This window comes from Salmo salar, chromosome 01, assembly GCF_965601325.2.
Source record: "Salmo salar chromosome 01, fSalSal1, whole genome shotgun sequence".
In the NCBI taxonomy this organism is placed as follows: Eukaryota; Metazoa; Chordata; class Actinopteri; order Salmoniformes; family Salmonidae; genus Salmo; species Salmo salar.
Genome location: NC_138291.1, coordinates 108,872,035 through 108,895,117, shown reverse-complemented (window position 1 = coordinate 108,895,117; position 23,083 = coordinate 108,872,035). Strand labels below are relative to the sequence as shown.

Below are 23,083 nucleotides of genomic sequence, written 5' to 3'. Positions count from 1 at the left end.
AGGATCGAGGGCACAATGAACCCCACTTCAGGATGGAGGGCACAATGAACCCCACTTCAGGATGCAGGGCACAATGAACCCCACTTCAGGATGCAGGGCACAATGAACCCCACTTCAGGATGTAGGGCACAATGAACCCCACTTCAGGATCGAGGGCACAATGAACCCCACTTCAGGATGGAGGGCACAATGAACCCCACTTCAGGATGCAGGGCACAATGAACCCCACTTCAGGATGCAGGGCACAATGAACCCCACTTCAGGATGCAGGGCACAATGAACCCCACTTCAGGATGGAGGGCACAATGAACCCCACTTCAGGATGCAGGGCACAATGAACCCCACTTCAGGATGGAGGGCAGAATAGAGGAGAAGAGCTCTCAGATGCAGTGTCCACGGTGTTATTATCACAGCATTTAGACAGCCTGGGGATGCCACTACCAAAGTAGTGCACTAAGTAGGGAATAGGGTGCAGCAACTTTGCACTCTCTGAGCTAGTCACAAAGTTCATTAGCAAATTTTTGCGCACCCTCCTCATGCTTCTCTGCAATTAAAGACAACTGTGCAAACGGAACACTAGCTGCTGCTGCGACGCAGTGGTTGGAACCACAACTCTTTGCTCACTCGGAGGAGTGGAGAGCCATGTGTGGGCTAGGCAAATAAGTATGCAATCGGCAAGGCAACAAGCACCATGTCATCACAACACAGAGTAAAGATTAAGCCCTGGGTGGGGATATGTATACATAGGCCACGTCTGCATGTATGACTGAAGGACTTTAATCAACAGAATATGGAGCAGTCTTCCTATACTAGTTTTATGTGTTTTAGTTGTCGTGTGGAATCTTAGTTGTCGTGTAGAATCTTAGTTGTCGTGTGGAATCTTTGTTGTCGTGTGGAATCTTAGTTGTCGTGTTGAATCTTTGTTGTCGTGTGGAATCTTAGTTGTCGTGTGGAATCTTAGTTGTCGTGTGGACTTTTAGTTGTCGTGTGGAATCTTAGTTGTCGTGTGGAATCTTAGTTGTCGTGTGGAATCTTAGTTGTCGTGTGGAATCTTAGTTGTCGTGTGGAATCTTAGTTGTCGTGTGGAATCTTAGTTGTCGTGTGGAATCTTAGTTGTCGTGTGGAATCTTAGTTGTCGTGTGGAATCTTAGTTGTCGTGTGGAATCTTAGTTGTCATTTGGAATCTTAGTTGTCGTGTGGAATCTTAGTTGTCGTGTGGAATCTTAGTTGTCATTTGGAATCTTAGTTGTCGTGTGGAATCTTAGTTGTCGTGTGGAATCTTAGTTGTCTGGAATCTTAGTTGTGTGGAATCTTAGTTGTCGTGTGGAATCTTAGTTGTCGTGTGGAATCTTAGTTGTCGTGTGGAATCTTAGTTGTGTGGAATCTTAGTTGTGTGGAATCTTAGTTGTGTGGAGTCTTAGTTGTGTGGAGTCTTCGTTGTCGTGTGGAATCTTAGTTGTCGTGTGGAATCTTAGTTGTGTGGAGTCTTTGTTGTGTGGAATCTTAGTTGTCGTGTGGAATCTTAGTTGTGTGGAATCTTAGTTGTGTGGAGTCTTAGTTGTGTGGAATCTTAGTTGTCGTGTGGAATCTTAGTTGTCGTGTGGAATCTTAGTTGTCGTGTGGAATCTTAGTTGTCGTGTGGAATCTTAGTTGTCGTGTGGAATCTTAGTTGTCGTGGGAGTCTTAGTTGTCGTGTGGAATCTTAGTTGTCGTGTGGAATTTTAGTTGTGTGGAATCTTAGTTGTGTGGAATCTTAGTTGTGTGGAGTCTTAGTTGTGTGGAATCTTAGTTGTGTGGAATCTTAGTTGTCGTGTTGAATCTTAGTTGTCGTGTGGAATCTTAGTTGTCGTGTGGAATCTTAGTTGTCATGTGGAATCTTAGTTGTCGTGTGGAGTCTTAGTTGTGTGGAATCTTAGTTGTCGTGTGGAATCTTAGTTGTCGTGTGGAATCTTAGTTGTCGTGTGGAATCTTAGTTGTCGTGGGAGTCTTAGTTGTCGTGTGGAATCTTAGTTGTCGTGCGGAATCTTAGTTGTGTGGAATCTTAGTTGTGTGGAGTCTTATTTGTGTGGAATCTTAGTTGTCGTGTTGAATCTTAGTTGTCGTGTGGAATCTTAGTTGTCGTGTGGAATCTTAGTTGTCGTGTGGAATCTTAGTTGTCGTGTGGAATCTTAGTTTTCGTGTGGAATCTTAGTTGTCGTGTGGAATCTTAGTTGTCATGTGGAATCTTAGTTGTCGTGTGGAATCTTAGTTGTCGTCTGGAATCTTAGTTGTCGTGTGGAATCTTAGTTGTCGTGTGGAATCTTAGTTGTCATTTGGAATCTTAGTTGTCGTGTGGAATCTTAGTTGTCGTGTGGAATCTTAGTTGTGTGGAGTCTTAGTTGTGTGGAGTCTTAGTTGTGTGGAATCTTAGTTGTGTGGAATTTTAGTTGTCGTGTTGAATCTTAGTTGTCGTGTGGAATCTTAGTTGTCATGTGGAATCTTAGTTGTCGTGTGGAGCCTTAGTTGTGTGGAATCTTAGTTGTCGTGTGGAATCTTAGTTGTCGTGTGGAATCTTAGTTGTCGTGTGGAATCTTAGTTGTCGTGTGGAATCTTAGTTGTCGTGTGGAATCTTAGTTGTCATTTGGAAACTTAGTTGTCGTGTGGAATCTTAGTTGTCATGTGGAATGTTAGTTGTCGTGTGGAATCTTAGTTGTCATTTGGAATCTTAGTTGTCGTGTGGAATCTTAGTTGTCGTGTGGAATCTTAGTTGTGTGGAATCTTAGTTGTGTGGAATCTTAGTTGTGTGGAGTCTTAGTTGTGTGGAGTCTTAGTTGTCGTGTGGAATCTTAGTTGTCGTGTGGAATCTTAGTTGTCGTGTGGAATCTTAGTTGTCATTTGGAATCTTAGTTGTCGTGTGGAATCTTAGTTGTCGTGTGGAATCTTAGTTGTGTGGAATCTTAGTTGTGTGGAGTCTTAGTTGTGTGGAATCTTAGTTGTGTGGAATCTTAGTTGTCGTGTTGAATCTTAGTTGTCGTGTGGAATCTTAGTTGTCATGTGGAATCTTAGTTGTCGTGTGGAGTCTTAGTTGTGTGGAATCTTAGTTGTCGTGTGGAATCTTAGTTGTCGTGTGGAATCTTAGTTGTCGTGTGGAATCTTAGTTGTCGTGTGGAATCTTAGTTGTCGTGTGGAATCTTAGTTGTCATTTGGAATCTTAGTTGTCGCGTGGAATCTTAGTTGTCGTGTGGAATCTTAGTTGTCGTGTGGAATCTTAGTTGTCGTGTGGAATCTTAGTTGTCGTGTGGAATCTTAGTTGTGTGGAATCTTAGTTGTGTGGAGTCTTAGTTGTGTGGAATCTTAGTTGTCGTGTGGAATCTTAGTTGTCGTGGGAGTCTTAGTTGTCGTGTGGAATCTTAGTTGTCGTGTGGAATCTTAGTTGTCGTGTGGAATCTTAGTTGTCGTGTGGAATCTTAGTTGTCGTGTGGAATCTTAGTTGTCGTGTGGAATCTTAGTTGTCGTGTGGAATCTTAGTTGTCATTTGGAATCTTAGTTGTCGTGTGGAATCTTAGTTGTCGTTTGGAATCTTAGTTGTCGTGTGGAATCTTAGTTGTCATTTGGAATCTTAGTTGTCGTGTGGAATCTTAGTTGTCGTGTGGAATCTTAGTTGTCGTGTGGAATCTTAGTTGTCGTGTGGAATCTTAGTTGTCGTGTGGAATCTTAGTTGTCGTGTGGAATCTTAGTTGTCGTGTGGAATCTTAGTTGTCGTGTGGAATCTTAGTTGTCGTGTGGAATCTTAGTTGTCATTTGGAATCTTAGTTGTCATTTGGAATCTTAGTTGTCATTTGGAATCTTAGTTGTCGTGTGGAATCTTAGTTGTCGTGTGGAATCTTAGTTGTCGTGTGGAATCTTAGTTGTCGTGTGGAATCTTAGTTGTCGTGTGGAATCTTAGTTGTCATTTGGAATCTTAGTTGTCGTGTGGAATCTTAGTTGTCGTGTGGAATCTTAGTTGTCATTTGGAATCTTAGTTGTCGTGTGGAATCTTAGTTGTCGTGTGGAATCTTAGTTGTCTGGAATCTTAGTTGTGTGGAATCTTAGTTGTCGTGTGGAATCTTAGTTGTCGTGTGGAATCTTAGTTGTCGTGTGGAATCTTAGTTGTGTGGAATCTTAGTTGTGTGGAATCTTAGTTGTGTGGAGTCTTAGTTGTGTGGAGTCTTAGTTGTGTGGAGTCTTAGTTGTGTGGAGTCTTAGTTGTCGTGTGGAATCTTAGTTGTCGTGTGGAATCTTAGTTGTGTGGAGTCTTTGTTGTGTGGAATCTTAGTTGTCGTGTGGAATCTTAGTTGTGTGGAATCTTAGTTGTGTGGAATCTTAGTTGTGTTGAGTCTTAGTTGTGTGGAATCTTAGTTGTCGTGTGGAATCTTAGTTGTCGTGTGGAATCTTAGTTGTCGTGTGGAATCTTAGTTGTCGTGTGGAATCTTAGTTGTCGTGGGAGTCTTAGTTGTCGTGTGGAATCTTAGTTGTCGTGTGGAATCTTAGTTGTGTGGAATCTTAGTTGTGTGGAATCTTAGTTGTGTGGAGTCTTAGTTGTGTGGAATCTTAGTTGTGTGGAATCTTAGTTGTCGTGTTGAATCTTAGTTGTCGTGTGGAATCTTAGTTGTCGTGTGGAATCTTAGTTGTCATGTGGAATCTTAATTGTCGTGTGGAGTCTTAGTTGTGTGGAATCTTAGTTGTCGTGTGGAATCTTAGTTGTCGTGTGGAATCTTAGTTGTCGTGTGGAATCTTAGTTGTCGTGTGGAATCTTAGTTGTCGTGGGAGTCTTAGTTGTCGTGTGGAATCTTAGTTGTCGTGCGGAATCTTAGTTGTGTGGAATCTTAGTTGTGTGGAGTCTTATTTGTGTGGAATCTTAGTTGTCGTGTTGAATCTTAGTTGTCGTGTGGAATCTTAGTTGTCGTGTGGAATCTTAGTTGTCGTGTGGAATCTTAGTTTTCGTGTGGAATCTTAGTTGTCGTGTGGAATCTTAGTTGTCATGTGGAATCTTAGTTGTCGTGTGGAATCTTAGTTGTTGTCTGGAATCTTAGTTGTCGTGTGGAATCTTAGTTGTCGTGTGGAATCTTAGTTGTCATTTGGAATCTTAGTTGTCGTGTGGAATCTTAGTTGTCGTGTGGAATCTTAGTTGTGTGGAGTCTTAGTTGTGTGGAGTCTTAGTTGTGTGGAATCTTAGTTGTGTGGAATCTTAGTTGTCGTGTTGAATCTTAGTTGTCGTGTGGAATCTTAGTTGTCATGTGGAATCTTAGTTGTCGTGTGGAGCCTTAGTTGTCGTGTGGAATCTTAGTTGTCGTGTGGAATCTTAGTTGTCGTGTGGAATCTTAGTTGTCGTGTGGAATCTTAGTTGTCGTGTGGAATCTTAGTTGTCGTGTGGAATCTTAGTTGTCGTGTGGAATCTTAGTTGTCGTGTGGAATCTTAGTTGTCATTTGGAAACTTAGTTGTCGTGTGGAATCTTAGTTGTCGTGTGGAATCTTAGTTGTCGTGTGGAATCTTAGTTGTCATTTGGAATCTTAGTTGTCGTGTGGAATCTTAGTTGTCGTGTGGAATCTTAGTTGTCGTGTGGAATCTTAGTTGTGTGGAATCCTAGTTGTGTGGAATCTTAGTTGTGTGGAGTCTTAGTTGTGTGGAGTCTTAGTTGTCGTGTGGAATCTTAGTTGTCGTGTGGAATCTTAGTTGTGTGGAGTCTTTGTTGTGTGGAATCTTAGTTGTCGTGTGGAATCTTAGTTGTGTGGAATCTTAGTTGTGTGGAGTCTTAGTTGTGTGGAATCTTAGTTGTCGTGTGGAATCTTAGTTGTCGTGTGGAATCTTAGTTGTCGTGGGAGTCTTAGTTGTCGTGTGGAATCTTAGTTGTCGTGTGGAATCTTAGTTGTGTGGAATCTTAGTTGTGTGGAGTCTTAGTTGTGTGGAATCTTAGTTGTCGTGTTGAATCTTAGTTGTCGTGTGGAATCTTAGTTGTCGTGTGGAATCTTAGTTGTCGTGTGGAATCTTAGTTGTCGTGTGGAATCTTAGTTGTCGTGTGGAGTCTTAGTTGTGTGGAATCTTAGTTGTCGTGTGGAATCTTAGTTGTCGTGTGGAATCTTAGTTGTAGTGTGTAATCTTAGTTGTCGTGTGGAATCTTAGTTGTCGTGGGAGTCTTAGTTGTCGTGTGGAATCTTAGTTGTCGTGCGGAATCTTAGTTGTGTGGAATCTTAGTTGTGTGGAGTCTTAGTTGTCGTGTTGAATCTTAGTTGTCGTGTGGAATCTTAGTTGTCGTGTGGAATCTTAGTTGTCGTGTGGAATCTTAGTTGTCGTGTGGAATCTTAGTTGTCGTGTGGAATCTTAGTTGTCGTGTGGAATCTTAGTTGTCGTGTGGAATCTTAGTTGTCATTTGGAATCTTAGTTGTCGTGTGGAATCTTAGTTGTCGTGTGGAATCTTAGTTGTGTGGAATCTTAGTTGTGTGGAGTCTTAGTTGTGTGGAATCTTAGTTGTGTGGAATCTTAGTTGTCGTGTTGAATCTTAGTTGTCGTGTGGAATCTTAGTTGTCGTGTGGAATCTTAGTTGTCGTGTGGAGTCTTAGTTGTGTGGAATCTTAGTTGTCGTGTGGAATCTTAGTTGTCGTGTGGAATCTTAGTTGTCGTGTGGAATCTTAGTTGTCGTGGGAGTCTTAGTTGTCGTGTGGAATCTTAGTTGTCGTGCGGAATCTTAGTATTGTGGAATCTTAGTTGTGTGGAGTCTTAGTTGTGTGGAATCTTAGTTGTCGTGTTGAATCTTAGTTGTCGTGTGGAATCTTAGTTGTCGTGTGGAATCTTAGTTGTCGTGTGGAATCTTAGTTGTCGTGTGGAATCTTAGTTGTCGTGTGGAATCTTAGTTGTCGTGTGGAATCTTAGTTGTCGTGTGGAATCTTAGTTGTCATTTGGAATCTTAGTTGTCGTGTGGAATCTTAGTTGTCGTGTGGAATCTTAGTTGTCGTGTGGAATCTTAGTTGTCATTTGGAATCTTAGTTGTCGTGTGGAATTTTAGTTGTCGTGTGGAATCTTAGTTGTCGTGTGGAATCTTAGTTGTCGTGTGGAATCTTAGTTGTCGTGTGGAATCTTAGTTGTCGTGTGGAATCTTAGTTGTCATTTGGAATCTTAGTTGTCGCGTGGAATCTTAGTTGTCGTGTGGAATCTTAGTTGTCGTGTGGAATCTTAGTTGTCGTGTGGAATCTTAGTTGTCGTGTGGAATCTTAGTTGTCGTGTGGAATCTTAGTTGTGTGGAATCTTAGTTGTGTGGAGTCTTAGTTATGTGGAATCTTAGTTGTCGTGTGGAATCTTAGTTGTCGTGGGAGTCTTAGTTGTCGTGTGGAATCTTAGTTGTCGTGTGGAATCTTAGTTGTCGTGTGGAATCTTAGTTGTCGTGTGGAATCTTAGTTGTCGTGTGGAATCTTAGTTGTCGTGTGGAATCTTAGTTGTCATTTGGAATCTTAGTTGTCGTGTGGAATCTTAGTTGTCGTGTGGAATCTTAGTTGTCGTGTGGAATCTTAGTTGTCGTGTGGAATCTTAGTTGTCGTGTGGAATCTTAGTTGTCATTTGGAATCTTAGTTGTCGCGTGGAATCTTAGTTGTCGCGTGGAATCTTAGTTGTCGTGTGGAATCTTAGTTGTCGTGTGGAATCTTAGTTGTCGTGTGGAATCTTAGTTGTCGTGTGGAATCTTAGTTGTCGTGTGGAATCTTAGTTGTCGTGTGGAATCTTAGTTGTCATTTGGAATCTTAGTTGTCGTGTGGAATCTTAGTTGTCGTGTGGAATCTTAGTTGTCGTGTGGAATCTTAGTTGTCGTGTGGAATCTTAGTTGTCGTGTTGAATCTTAGTTGTCGTGTGGAATCTTAGTTGTCGTGTGGAATCTTAGTTGTCGTGTGGAATCTTAGTTGTCGTGTGGAATCTTAGTTGTCGTGTGGAATCTTAGTTGTCGTGTGGAATCTTAGTTGTCGTGTGGAATCTTAGTTGTCGTGTGGAATCTTAGTTGTCGTGTGGAATCTTAGTTGTCGTGGGAGTCTTAGTTGTCGTGTGGAATCTTAGTTGTCGTGTGGAATCTTAGTTGTGTGGAATCTTAGTTGTGTGGAGTCTTAGTTGTGTGGAATCTTAGTTGTCGTGTTGAATCTTAGTTGTCGTGTGGAATCTTAGTTGTCGTGTGGAATCTTAGTTGTCGTGTGGAATCTTAGTTGTCGTGTGGAGTCTTAGTTGTGTGGAATCTTAGTTGTCGTGTGGAATCTTAGTTGTCGTGTGGAATCTTAGTTGTAGTGTGGAATCTTAGTTGTCGTGTGGAATCTTAGTTGTCGTGGGAGTCTTAGTTGTCGTGTGGAATCTTAGTTGTCGTGCGGAATCTTAGTTGTGTGGAATCTTAGTTGTCGTGTTGAATCTTAGTTGTCGTGTGGAATCTTAGTTGTCGTGTGGAATCTTAGTTGTCGTGTGGAATCTTAGTTGTCGTGTGGAATCTTAGTTGTCGTGTGGAATCTTAGTTGTCGTGTGGAATCTTAGTTGTCGTGTGGAATCTTAGTTGTCGTGTGGAATCTTAGTTGTCGTCTGGAATCTTAGTTGTCGTGTGGAATCTTAGTTGTCGTGTGGAATCTTAGTTGTCATTTGGAATCTTAGTTGTCGTGTGGAATCTTAGTTGTCGTGTGGAATCTTAGTTGTGTGGAATCTTAGTTGTGTGGAGTCTTAGTTGTGTGGAATCTTAGTTGTGTGGAATCTTAGTTGTCATGTTGAATCTTAGTTGTCGTGTGGAATCTTAGTTGTCGTGTGGAATCTTAGTTGTCGTGTGGAGTCTTAGTTGTGTGGAATCTTAGTTGTCGTGTGGAATCTTAGTTGTCGTGTGGAATCTTAGTTGTCGTGTGGAATCTTAGTTGTCGTGGGAGTCTTAGTTGTCGTGTGGAATCTTAGTTGTCGTGCGGAATCTTAGTATTGTGGAATCTTAGTTGTGTGGAGTCTTAGTTGTGTGGAATCTTAGTTGTCGTGTTGAATCTTAGTTGTCGTGTGGAATCTTAGTTGTTGTGTGGAATCTTAGTTGTCGTGTGGAATCTTAGTTGTCGTGTGGAATCTTAGTTGTCGTGTGGAATCTTAGTTGTCGTGTGGAATCTTAGTTGTCATTTGGAATCTTAGTTGTCGTGTGGAATCTTAGTTGTCGTGTGGAATCTTAGTTGTCGTGTGGAATCTTAGTTGTCGTTTGGAATCTTAGTTGTCGTGTGGAATTTTAGTTGTCGTGTGGAATCTTAGTTGTCGTGTGGAATCTTAGTTGTCGTGTGGAATCTTAGTTGTCGTGTGGAATCTTAGTTGTCGTGTGGAATCTTAGTTGTCGTGTGGAATCTTAGTTGTCGTGTGGAATCTTAGTTGTCGTGTGGAATCTTAGTTGTCATTTGGAATCTTAGTTGTCGTGTGGAATCTTAGTTGTCGTGTGGAATATAAGTTGTCGTGTGGAATCTTAGTTGTCGTGTGGAATCTTAGTTGTCGTGTGGAATCTTAGTTGTGTGGAATCTTAGTTGTGTGGAGTCTTAGTTGTGTGGAATCTTAGTTGTCGTGTGGAATCTTAGTTGTCGTGGGAGTCTTAGTTGTCGTGTGGAATCTTAGTTGTCGTGTGTAATCTTAGTTGTCGTGTGGAATCTTAGTTGTCGTGTGGAATCTTAGTTGTCGTGTGGAATCTTAGTTGTCGTGTGGAATCTTAGTTGTCGTGTGGAATCTTAGTTGTCATTTGGAATCTTAGTTGTCGTGTGGAATCTTAGTTGTCGTGTGGAATCTTAGTTGTCGTGTGGAATCTTAGTTGTCGTGTGGAATCTTAGTTGTCATTTGGAATCTTAGTTGTCGCGTGGAATCTTAGTTGTCGTGTGGAATCTTAGTTGTCATGTGGAATCTTAGTTGTCGTGTGGAATCTTAGTTGTCGTGTGGAATCTTAGTTGTGTGGAATCTTAGTTGTGTGGAGTCTTAGTTGTGTGGAATCTTAGTTGTCGTGTGGAATCTTAGTTGTCGTGGGAGTCTTAGTTGTCGTGTGGAATCTTAGTTGTCGTGTGGAATCTTAGTTGTCGTGTGGAATCTTAGTTGTCGTGTGGAATCTTAGTTGTCGTGTGGAATCTTAGTTGTCGTGTGGAATCTTAGTTGTCGTGTGGAATCTTAGTTGTCGTGTGGAATCTTAGTTGTCGTGTGGAATCTTAGTTGTCATTTGGAATCTTAGTTGTCGTGTGGAATCTTAGTTGTCGTGTGGAATCTTAGTTGTCATTTGGAATCTTAGTTGTCGTGTGGAATCTTAGTTGTCGTGTGGAATTTTAGTTGTCGTGTGGAATCTTAGTTGTCGTGTGGAATCTTAGTTGTCGTGTGGAATCTTAGTTGTCGTGTGGAATCTTAGTTGTCGTGTGGAATCTTAGTTGTCATTTGGAATCTTAGTTGTCGTGTGGAATCTTAGTTGTCGTGTGGAATCTTAGTTGTCGTGTGGAATCTTAGTTGTCATTTGGAATCTTAGTTGTCGTGTGGAATCTTAGTTGTCGTGTGGAATCTTAGTTGTCGTGTGGAATCTTAGTTGTCGTGTGGAATCTTAGTTGTCATGTGGAATCTTAGTTGTCGTGTGGAATCTTAGTTGTCGTGTGGAATCTTAGTTGTCGTGTGGAATCTTAGTTGTCATTTGGAATCTTAGTTGTCGTGTGGAATCTTAGTTGTCGTGTGGAATCTTAGTTGTCGTGTGGAATCTTAGTTGTCGTGTGGAATCTTAGTTGTGTGGAATCTTAGTTGTGTGGAGTCTTAGTTGTGTGGAATCTTAGTTGTCGTGTGGAATCTTAGTTGTCGTGGGAGTCTTAGTTGTCGTGGGAGTCTTAGTTGTCGTGTGGAATCTTAGTTGTCGTGTGGAATCTTAGTTGTCGTGTGGAATCTTAGTTGTCGTGTGGAATCTTAGTTGTCGTGTGGAATCTTAGTTGTCGTGTGGAATCTTAGTTGTCGTTTGGAATCTTAGTTGTCGTGTGGAATCTTAGTTGTCGTGTGGAATCTTAGTTGTCGTGTGGAATCTTAGTTGTCGTGTGGAATCTTAGTTGTCGTGTGGAATCTTAGTTGTCATTTGGAATCTTAGTTGTCGCGTGGAATCTTAGTTGTCGTGTGGAATCTTAGTTGTCGTGTGGAATCTTAGTTGTCGTGTGGAATCTTAGTTGTCGTGTGGAATCTTAGTTGTGTGGAATCTTAGTTGTGTGGAGTCTTAGTTGTGTGGAATCTTAGTTGTCGTGTGGAATCTTAGTTGTCGTGGGAGTCTTAGTTGTCGTGTGGAATCTTAGTTGTCGTGTGGAATCTTAGTTGTCGTGTGGAATCTTAGTTGTCATGTGGAATCTTAGTTGTCGTGTGGAATCTTAGTTTTCGTGTGGAATCTTAGTTGTCGTGTGGAATCTTAGTTGTCGTGTGGAATCTTAGTTGTCATTTGGAATCTTAGTTGTCGTGTGGAATCTTAGTTGTCGTGTGGAATCTTAGTTGTCATTTGGAATCTTAGTTGTCGTGTGGAATTTTAGTTGTCGTGTGGAATCTTAGTTGTCGTGTGGAATCTTAGTTGTCGTGTGGAATCTTAGTTGCCGTGTGGAATCTTAGTTGTCGTGTGGAATCTTAGTTGTCATGTGGAATCTTAGTTGTCGTGTGGAATCTTAGTTGTCGTGTGGAATCTTAGTTGTCGTGTGGAATCTTAGTTGTCATTTGGAATCTTAGTTGTCGTGTGGAATCTTAGTTGTGTGGAGTCTTAGTTGTGTGGAGTCTTAGTTGTCGTGTGGAATCTTAGTTGTCGTGTGGAATCTTAGTTGTCGTGTGGAATCTTAGTTGTCGTGTGGAATCTTAGTTGTCGTGTGGAATCTTAGTTGTCGTGTGGAATCTTAGTTGTCGTGTGGAATCTTAGTTGTCGTGTGGAATCTTAGTTGTCGTGTGGAATCTTAGTTGTCGTGTGGAATCTTAGTTGTCGTGTGGAATCTTAGTTGTGTGGAGTCTTAGTTGTGTGGAGTCTTAGTTGTGTGGAGTCTTAGTTGTGTGGAGTCTTAGTTGTGTGGAGTCTTAGTTGTGTGGAATCTTAGTTGTGTGGAGTCTTAGTTGTGTGGAGTCTTAGTTGTGCGGAATCTTAGTTGTGTGGAGTCTGCGTTGATGAAGCCTAGGAACATGCAAGCAGATTATTTCCTAGCATCACCCATTCCCGTGGAGGAAACTAGACAATATGATAAGAAGTGTATCACTTTTTAGTTGTTTTGAAATGTGTTATGTTCACATGAACACCACTTAACAGAAAAGTGAAGACTAAAGGAAACTATTCATGTATGACTACCCTTCAAGTGGGTCAAAATGAGCAGGGAGGGGGGTGGGGTCAAATGTAGTAAATAAAGGGGTTAAATATGTTAAATAAATGTGGTAAAACTAGTTTTCTAGGGAGAAGGAGGAAAAGGGTTAAGGGGAGCATGGAGCCAGGCTGGGCTCTCTCACACACGCACGCACACGCACACCCAAACTGGCTTGGTCACATTCACAAGCCTTCACAGCCAGACTCTCTCCCTCTCTCTATGAGTTTCACCTCTCCCGTATATTCTCCGCTCTTTTTTTTGACAAGAGGCACCCTGCGTCCTTCCTGCATGCGCTACTTTCCTGCGCAAAGCAAGAGACAAGCAAAATAACAAGGGGAGGAAAAAAAGATGGAGGAGTCGGAACGGAACATTATTGGTTCAATGCTTGGGTGCACAAGCTGCTACTAACTCGGCGCAGACTCAGGAGTTGAATAAATTGAAAGTACTATTTTTTTGCCCTTTTCTGCTACAGTCCCCTCGCTGGAATAAATTGGTTTGTGCATAAATGAGCTTCCGTTCCTTCTTGTTAACAAATTCTCTATATTTTTTCCAGTCCAATTCAACATTATGCCCCAGGGCATAAATTAACAATACATATGGACAGAGATAATTCTCACACCGCGCTAATCCGTTAAGGATGTCACAGCCGCCGAACAAACGCAAAAGCATAAAATGTCCTACAAGAAATACAAAATACTAAAATACATAGCCTATATTCAGCTCAGCTGGAAAGTATCGCGATAAAACAAGTGCAGTTTCATTTAATTGAAAATTGTCTTATCTTTGAGCCAAAGACCCCTCAGCGCTCTCTGGATAAGTTCATTTGTGGTTTATGGATCATTATGCAGATATGCCTAAAATGTAGGCTATAGTGGATTGCTGCACTACTTTGTATTGTATCATAATCTTGCTCTGAAATATCACATGAACAGGAATTGAATTGATATGGTCATATTCCAGATCTGTCAAACCAGTTTTACATAGAGGCCTATTAATGCGCTTCACAGCGGAGACACTGTCAACCTATATGCCTTTATGATATTAGCCTCAATATTTAGATTAAAATAGGGCATGTCTTCATCTTGAAGTCAATTAAAGAGCCATATCACTGCCCGCGAGCACACATGATGTTCTTCATATACCTACAAACCCTAGGGTGTTCACGAAGCCTATATTTCTATACCCCTTTATCTTCTTCCACACTTTCACTCATATCTCACGACTATCTAGGCGCGACGTCTTTGACAACGTCCCCAAAGAATACGCGTTCAAGGAAACACTTAAGTGCACAATTGGCATGATGTTATTTAATTCTGCTTTTGATTTAAATGGAGTGTTATCTGGCGAGGCGATCTGCCTCATTAGCATAATCATTAACATGGGGCTGGTGACGGAGAGAGCGAGAGAGAGAGAGAGGGAGAGAGAAAGAGCGAGAGAGAGAAAGAGAGAGAGAGAGAGCGAGAGAGAAAGAGAGAAAGGGAGAGAGAGAGAGAGAGAGAGAGAGAGGGAGAGGGAGCGAGAGAGAGAAAGAGAAAGAGAGAGAGAGAAAGAGAAAGAGAGAGAGAGAGAGAGAGAGAGAGAGGACGCTTGAGGCAGGCAGGGGGTCGCTCCCATTTTGGTCCCAGCTCCTCCATGAATGACGACGCCTAGGCTACACTGCCTGCTATCTGACCCAACTACGCTATTCACCACAGAACATGGAAGCTGCTCGCTACCGCTCTCTCCGGAGCACTACAACAGACCGCCAGCTCTAACCGGCCACTCAACCATATGGAGGTCCACGGATTTAAATTATTTAGCCTAATCGCTTCATTACTTTTTATATCTGCCTAGCCCGCTAATCTCTTTAATTTGGCCACTTGTTTTTTCCCCCGCCTTCATCGGTATCCATAGCCTATCTCTCTGAGGGCCTTCATTCATTCTTCTCTAAAACCCTAACAGAGATCACTTTCGAAAATATAGGCCTATTTTGTTAAGTGAAATAAGAAAAGCTGTGTCTCTATTCAGGCTACAAAATCAAGCGTGCTATTAATGGCCTAAAATCCACCGCATAAAAAGATAGGGCTATAGATTTGCATAATTCTAATCATTATTACTGTTATCATTATTTAACGGCAATACGGACCATTAGGGTCATGCCTGCGCGCGCACTACAATGTCCCTGGAGAGCGAGCAGCCAGTGGAGCACATAATGAAGGATGTGCTGATATCGCTACTGCTGCCCGCGACTCACAAAAGGAAACAATCCCCTAATCTAGCCTACTGCCTTGTAGTTTTCAAACTCAACCCGTCATTTCAGCGACTGCCATGGAATCTCTCTCGGTCTTCGCGCTTTAAAGCACAAAGTGGTCACGAATAAGGCTATAGCCTAACAATGTGCGCTCATGTCTGAGGAAAAATACTGACAAGACACCTAATGAACCGTAAACTACAACGGGAAATCCGAGGCAACTAAACCCACAGTCTCAGTCCCTCCGGTGAGATATCAAACTATGCGTTTGGCCTCTCCTCAGTAGCTGCGTGGTAATATAAATGTACTGATGACGTTTCGTTTTGATTAAAAAATAGAAGACAGAGGTGGTGGAGAGGAGGAGGAAAATAAGAAAAAGGGAAAGAGGGCTAAATTAAAATGGACAAGAAGCAGGTCAAGTTTAAGGCGATGCTTTCTCGGGCTAATCTCCCCGGGTCGGTTTCCGGATCAAACCGTAATGGGGCAATAATGGAAACATTATACAGAGAAATTTTCATTCCGATGGAATCTAAAACGGTCTTAATCATATGCAAATAACAGCGCCTCGCGGAGAAGTGACCCAGAAGACACCACACTGAATATTCCCAGTAGAGAGAGAGAGAGAGAGAGAGAGAGAGAGAGAGAGAGAGAGAGAGAGAGAGAGAGAGAGAGAGAGAGAGAGAGAGGGGGAGAGAGAGACAGCGAGAGAGAGACAGAGAGAGAGACAGAGAGAGAGGAAGAGAGAGAGAGGGAGAGAAAGAGAGAGAGAGAGAGAGAGAGAGAGAGAGAGAGAGAGAGAGAGAGAGAGAGAGAGAGATGTGACATTACCTGATCAAGAGGCCCGGATGATCTTGTTATTTCCTCGTTGTCCGATTTTGATCCGCCCTCTCTGTCGTCGATCACCAAGTCGATGGGCATCTTTCCTTTCAGACAGCTGATGTACCGGTGACAGAAATTGTCACATAGTTCGTGTACCTATAGAAAAACATACAAGAAAACAACAACAACAACAACAAAGTACATGAGGTACTGTATATCTGACACATGAAATATATCTGACACATGTCTGCAACTACAAAGCTACAAGCCACTTGGACAACCTGGTCCAAATGGGTCGAGGCGTGCAGGTGATGTTGCAGTGCGCTCCCACGTGACCAGCCGAATCCAGAAATATGAAGTAACTTTATTACAGAGCAAAATTGAGACTTCAATGAAAATTGACAATGACAAGAAGACTCGCGGGCTACAACCTAGTCAACAGCCGTGTTAAATGTATCCGTGCCCCAGGTTGTGTCCATTAGTGAGGTGGTGGGGTGACCCAACTGATTGACATTTAAGGTAAACTGCTTAATTTCCTCCAGTTATTCCATTATCACTACCGACCCAACCCGGTGCATGTCGCCTGGTCATGCCGAGGATGGTGCATGCTGTATGGGCTAAATGCATCGTTACACATCGCTACAAAATGCTGCTACAGCCTGCAACGACCCTTCTGTTATATCATGTTTTGAATGTTATTAAAATAGCCCAACACTCGGCCTACTGAAAGTTAATTAACAATAATTTCAACTGATCAATTGTGTGGACAGTGGGCTACCATTGGTAAAACATATCAATATACCATATAAAAAATTACCTCACTAATGTCACTCCAATCTAGGCTACAGCGGGCTACTTCTCTCGGCCTTTAGCGTTCTCCAATACTTAAAGCGCGTATAACATACTTTAAGTTATATAATTAATTCACCTTGTATGTAATTTACACCAAAATAAACTATTAGCTCTCAGAAAGATTTGGGCGCAGAGATATCCGCTCCATGCAGTTGTAGCAGCTTGCGTTGTGATTAGGCTACAACGCGGAAGAGAAATAGGTCCCATGATTGATTTCGACACTAATTATAGCCGACTAGAAAAATATATTTATGCAAATGTCGCCCATAGCTATGAAGTGTGACGCGGCCAGGCAGCAACAGGGAGGTGAGCTGGGGTTTTACCTTTTCCAACTCCAGGAGATGAAACCGTAAAACTTGAATGGCTTGAATCATCTGAAAAATGTAAATAACAATACAATTAAAAAAAGATTAGCTTGTAAAATGTCCTAATATGAAATAGGCATATGTTTCTGGATAGGGTATAAGAAACTACAATGGAGAAAATGATTCATGTTAAATTGGATTTTGAATTTGGATTTTATGTCGGGCTGATATTCAACATTATAAGCGTACGGCATTACAACATTGGCTAATCAATCAGCCATAATAGAAGCTATCCCAGACATTAGCATTAGATAGCCTACATTACAAGTGAAAACTATTAGCATAATAACTTTTCATCGAGGGACAAGTAGTCCAAATCCATTTAACAGCTTTCTAATGCGGCCCTGAAAAGATGGTTATCTGCGGTGACAACGGAGGGTTATCATGAAATGAAACAATCCGGACTGGAGAACAACAACCTCCAGTCGTTGGATGAACTTTTTCAACTAACAGCGTCTCCTACTCAGAAACCGTGTCATAATATGAAGGCAAGCCCTGATATGTTGGATACATCCACGTTTACTCTTAGTCCTTAGCCCACTTCTTGTATAATCAAATCAATGTTTGTCTTACCAGGTTATCCAGTTCTGGATTCGATGAAAATAACGGCTTTTCTGCCCGAATCTAAAACCACAAAATCATGAACACTTCAACACTTATGGGCAATATCCGTGAGAAAAGAATAATGTATTTAATATTAAAATAATATTCCCAATATTGAACAATGTGTTAAACATGAACTACTATTTAATGGCATAACAAATACTATAGGCTACTTCTAAACAATACACGCTTCAAAACATTTCCAATGGTAAACTTTACAATAACATTTAATTACACGAACAAAATACACAGCTTAAACACATGGGCTTATGATCAGCCACACACAATCTATAATCGTATGCATAATGTAGCCTATGTTAATAACGCATAAGTTTTTTTTACCGACCTGTTTTGCAAACACTGCTATATCTTCATTGAAAGATTCCGATGAACAAACGTCTCCTCCCGCGACCCCAGGCTCTCTGGGCGTGCAAGTCGCTAATTCACATTTCTCAAAAATCAGTGCAAGCAGGGGGAACAGGGGGTGCCTGCATGGAATCAAACACAATAGCAAATGTCACCGCAGAGAACAAGGCCGGGGTCAACACTGGTTCTATAAGCTAGTCTCAACAACTAGGCATAGCTCTGGGAATTGGTGATATGTGTGTACTGTTTTATGTATGGTGTTTATAGTCTATTAGTGCAGAAAAATATTCAAACGATGTAGTTTTTACTGACAGATAATTGTGTCAAATGATTTGAATAAAATTTACTTTTTTTTGTGCATCACTGTATTTTCTCCTTGGCCTATAGGCTAGATCTGCCTTTGTCTTTGAAAATATCAAAAGTTTAACATGTGCAATTTGTTCCATTTTAGTCTCATTTGTAAGTCGCGGATATGACCGTTGTGAATATGTTAGGGCCAATGTCTAGAATGTAAGAAAATATGGCGTTCTCAAGGAAGCCTACCATTGAACTGAGTAAATAGTTAAATTATTTGTGTGACATGTTCAGTCACCGTACATACATCATGCTTTTGAATTTTAATTAACTCATCTAAATTAATGTAGGGTGTGCATAATTTGGGGTGTCTGTTTTATTACATAAAACTCCTCGAAATTGTCCATATAACATGACCATTGCACACCATTTAGTTATATTAATGTGTAGTAATCAATTACAGGTCCTTGTAAAACCACAATAAACTAATTCGAATTTTAATTTCCAAAACATATAGCCTAAAATGTGCTGCTGCACATAGTAGCAATTGGTCTAAGGGTCACGGGTGCATAATATTGCATATTTAGTGTAAGGAAATATTGTAGCCTATATTTTGAGTACATAAAGCATACAACTTTGTGCCAAGTTATATAAGTCAACACAACTTTTGACAATAAATTATTTGCACAAAAAAAGTTCCAAAACAACAATAATTCCCAAGTAACAACCCCACGTGTATTTTACTTTTCCCAACCGCTCTTCACAGCCTAATAGTCTACACACGTTCAACTTCAACAAGAAAATCAACCAAAAGAAGAAATCCCACACAAAGTTGTTCATATTCTAACCTCCGTAAGCTACAGTCACCTACCCGTATATCTGGTCTTTATCTCTCTTCAGGGCGTCGTTGACGGACGAGCCCATGCTAGGCGGCATGGCGTTGCTGTGGGCTGTGTGCGGGTACTGGTGTGAGTGTAGCTGGGGACCGTGGTTGAGGTGGACGGCCTGCATGGAGCGGGCACCGTGCGGGTCGCCGTACATGGTGGTGGGGATACCCACCCCGTCCATCCCGTAGTGGGGCAAGTCTTCGTACTGTATACACAATAACAACACAGTTTCGTACTGAATGGCCAGTTATAGGACTGTGGTGTTTTTACGCACTTTGCAGATAATAAAATAATGGGTAAATAGTAATCTACCAATGAATGAATAAATAAAAAGTGAAATCTATCGAGGTTGGCCTTAGTGACCTTGTTTATATTCAAGCATATAATACCCCTAAAGTTCAACTGTAGCTCTAAGTGTATTTTAGATATTTACACCACCATATAAGAAATAGTAACAAAATAGGGATAATGTCGTTAAAACATTATTCAAATCTGATGTTTAATTCCAAAGCTAGGCTACTAAAATAGCAAAAAGTGAAATATATATGAGGGGATAAAACGGATGACAGGCATGTTTCGTCTTTGTGTATTTTGAATGTTTTGACCGTAGACTTTCACAACATCCAGTCTCTTTAATTGCAGTGTTTGCTAATTTTAGAGCATCATTACAATTGTGTAACATTGGTTACTCTGTTATTACACGCCAAATACACCATCATTAATATATTTAACAAACGCAGTTAAATAGATGTTTCTGTTTCTCATAATGATGATCACTGAAGATGTCTAGTATAGACAAGATCTTTTTATGAACATTTAAACCAAAGTAATTTGTAGTTACAAGTTGTCTACATATTTTCCATCCCCATACGCCCATACTAAATGTGTGCCTGAATATGCCTTTTCACATAGACATACAACACGTATATGACGTTGACTAAAAGTTAAAACAACATTTATGTTGGGTTCCTGTTTCTTTATCGAATTAATGAGTGATTTTTAATTATGTATTGTGGACTCTGAAGGTGGCACGGTATTATAAAGACTACCATTTAGACCCTGACACGTGGAGAGGTGCAAAAAGAACCCGCGTGGGACTGATGTAGAGCCTCTCTCCAACAAGCAAAAGGTCTTTGGGTAATAAGTGTGATCTCTATTTTACAATTGCTTATTTAAAAAAAAAAAATAATAATTCTGCCATCTAGTCGAGTAATTCCGGGGGTTTTAGGCTGTGTATCAAATCATATGTCATCACATCATGACACAAATGTGCTTTATTAGCATATGCAAAAATGTATTTTTTTACCCAAATTACTCAATTAAACGTTATTAGGCCTACTTTGTAATAAACTACAGTTGAGGATGCAATTCTAGATGTTAATGAATTATAATCTCAAAAACACTCCGAGACTCAAACTTCAAAGCATTTACATGATTTTGATTAATTACAAAAATGACTAAAGTCATGTAAATTCGACTTTGGAAGTATAAAGGTTGGGTTTGTTTAGTCCCATTGCTCCTTGTTTCTCTTCCAGTAACTGGCCTGTCAAGACTAATCTGGAAACAGCAGATAGGATGACACTTCTAATGTCCCTAGTCGGGGCGTACGCGCAGCAGCAAATATGTGCGTCTGTGCGTAATATTGTGCCAAGATGCAAAACTGCAAAACACGGAATTCGGTCCAGCGGGGTCTTGAAGAAGAAAATAAAGTTTCGCCGCGAGCGTCTGTCATTGGCCACGTTACCGTGTTCATGGCTTTGCATTTTCACACAGTGGAGTTACAGTGAAACTTTTCGGGATAGCCTTGCTACATACCCGCTGCGCCATATCCCTCCTCTAGTCCCTCTCTTCTTCTCTCCTTTCACTTCGGATATATCCCCTAAGAGGCCAGAGTGAAGAACAAATAAAAACGCAAATTCCAAATGCGAGATCTTTCAAGATTCCGTATTTCTTGCAAGAGAAAGGCAACGATGAATTCAAGCTAGCCCTCTTCAGCTCAAGTTCAGTCCAAAGCAACCGTAAATAGGGCCTGAGCTATCCCCAGGGCAGTGGCATAAGGAGAGAAAACCCAGTCTTATTTAAAAAAAAAAAAAAAAAAACAGTATGAAAATACCCCTCAAAACAAAACTAGCGAAGTCTCATGGCTTTTTGCCACCACGCCTGTCAATCAAACGCCGAGGCTTGTCAAAGTAGCCCGGAATGAATGATGATCCAGCGCGCGCTTCCACGGGTTAGCACACCTAACGTGAATAGTCAAATGCACACAAAAAATTCAGCTCACTCGTTTTTCTTTTGATCACTCTCGGCTCCTGGGTTGATTTTTTTTAAACGCAAAAGCCCTGTAAAGGAGATCAGGGGGAGGTGGGGTGATAATTCAGGCTTAGTCTTTCTTAAAGGAGCAGCCCTCGATCGATGCTGTGCTCAGCCGCCAACTCCTCGTTGGTTTGTGTACAATGGGCGCGAGTAGTTGGGAAACGCGACTGAGGAGTGGATATGGACCAGACTGCCGAAACCCGGAAGTAGTGGTGGCCATAACAGGTCGCGTTATACACAATGCGAATGGGCTACATCAAGTCGCGCGGAGAGGAGGGGGGTGTCGTGGGAGGACCTTCGAAAGCTCGAGTTGAGCAGTCAGTGGGTATTCCGAGCTCCTGTCTGTTTGTGTTCTAGACTACAGGGAGAATATCCCTCAACCCCTGGTGCTGTTGCTCTGGTCAAAGCCATGCATGCATAGCTGTAGTCTCGTTGTGTGCGATATCACCCTGACTCTTGGTAGTGTAGTCGACTTTACTCTAGTGTTTGTTTGACTCATGTTTTTTCTTCTTCTATTTACAAATGTGGATTTTCCAACTAATCCCAAGATTACGATTATCGTCTCAGGATTTTGATGCCATTACAGATTTTAATAATCTGAAAACTAGTAGGCTACTAGAAGAAGAGAACCCAATGGGAACACACTGGTTGGATCAACGTTGTTTCCACCTCATTTCAATAAAATTATGTTGCACCAATGTGGAATAGACGTTGAATTGACATCTGTGCCCAGTAGGAAATGCCTTTCATTATGCTATTCTAATTATATTTATATCCGTGACAAATCCATGTTTTTGAACGGTAGTTAAATCTTAAATATCTTTCTAAAGTGCTCTTGGTGCTCTTTGACTATTTGAGCAGGTTCCACATTGAACAGGTCTAGGTACTGAATCATTCCTATTAATGCAAGCCCAAGTCTACTCATCTCTGTTATTGTGGAAATGTCTTTATCTATTTGGACTAGAACTGGGCGGGACTCCCTAAAAACATGTAATTTCCATACAGCTATGACTTTTTGTAGTAGGTTAGGAGAATTTATGCAGCAGGTTAGGAAGATTAACATAGCAGTTTAGGAGACTTAGGTTAAGGTTAGGAAAATGGTTAGTGTAAGGGTTAGTGAAAATGCTCTCCTAACCTGCTATGAAAAGTCACTTGTATCGAAGTGGTATGTTTTAGGGAGTCCCATAATTAGCTTCTGCAAAACAGCTGATTCATATCAAACTTTTACATTAGACTTTACATTGTCTTACAGCCTATTGGATTTGGGAGAAATTGTTGAGTTGCTTGATTATATATATATATATTATATATATATATATATATATATATATATATATATATATATATATATATATATATATATATATATATAGTTAGGTTTGATGAAGTTAGGGTGCCCAATACTGTATAGGCCATTGACAACATTTTGGTATTTTTTTGTAAAATATATATATTTGCTACTAACAATCTGTTTACTAAAGCATTTGGATGGTGCTGTATAATTGGTCTTTGTTTAAAAACGGAAGCTTAAAAACTCACTAGATTAGAGTCTCTCTATCATGTCAGCTTCATGTTGCTGTCAGAGTGCTACAGCGGGCTCCAGTTCTCCATGTGCCCTCCGTCACCCATTCCCCCTCGCCAGCGCCGAATGGGCCGTTCCGAGTCGCTGCATGCTCACGGAGTCCGCCAGGGGTGTCCAATGGAAGCACGGCACAGTGATGCGAGCCCCCTATTGGATCTCGAGATGATCAATTATTTGGTGATTGATCGATTTCAGGCCACATTGGTGGGGAGGTGCAAAACAAAACATTGCCCGCAAATTAAAAACATGTCTTTTGTAATAAGTCTATATATACATTTCGCAAAATGTTTGAATATTTCACAAACCCTAGCTCGTTCTCATTTGTCTTTTAGGCTTCTCGCTCTTCGCTCTCTCTCTCGTTCTCTCTCTTTCTCTCAACAACACAATAACACACACATGTTCTATTTTCCATCTCTTTCCTTGTCCTTACTTTCTAAAACTTTTTCTAGATCGCCTATATATA

General features: G+C 41.1%; 1 protein-coding gene across 4 annotated transcripts in view; it reads right to left on the bottom strand.

The window, feature by feature from the left end:
• Positions 1–22,693, bottom strand: part of LOC145850174 (homeobox protein Meis1) — a 187,139-nt gene extending 164,446 nt beyond the window's left edge. For 2 of the 4 annotated variants that reach the window (XM_082978756.1, XM_082978753.1), the window contains exons 1-6: positions 20,541–21,248; positions 18,710–18,930; positions 17,525–17,666; positions 17,149–17,199; positions 16,534–16,584; positions 15,368–15,514 (exon numbers count right to left, since the gene is read on the bottom strand). In XM_082978756.1, the coding sequence (XP_082834882.1) occupies positions 15,368–15,514; positions 16,534–16,584; positions 17,149–17,199; positions 17,525–17,666; positions 18,710–18,930; positions 20,541–20,552 (624 nt within the window). In that variant the 5' untranslated portion in view covers positions 20,553–21,248. Of the gene's footprint in view, positions 1–15,367; positions 15,515–16,533; positions 16,585–17,148; positions 17,200–17,524; positions 17,667–18,709; positions 18,931–20,540; positions 21,249–22,577 lie in introns of those variants that run through there. The other 2 variants (XM_082978754.1, XM_082978755.1) reach the window with 2 other exon arrangements.
• Between the last annotated feature and the right edge of the window lie 390 nt (positions 22,694–23,083).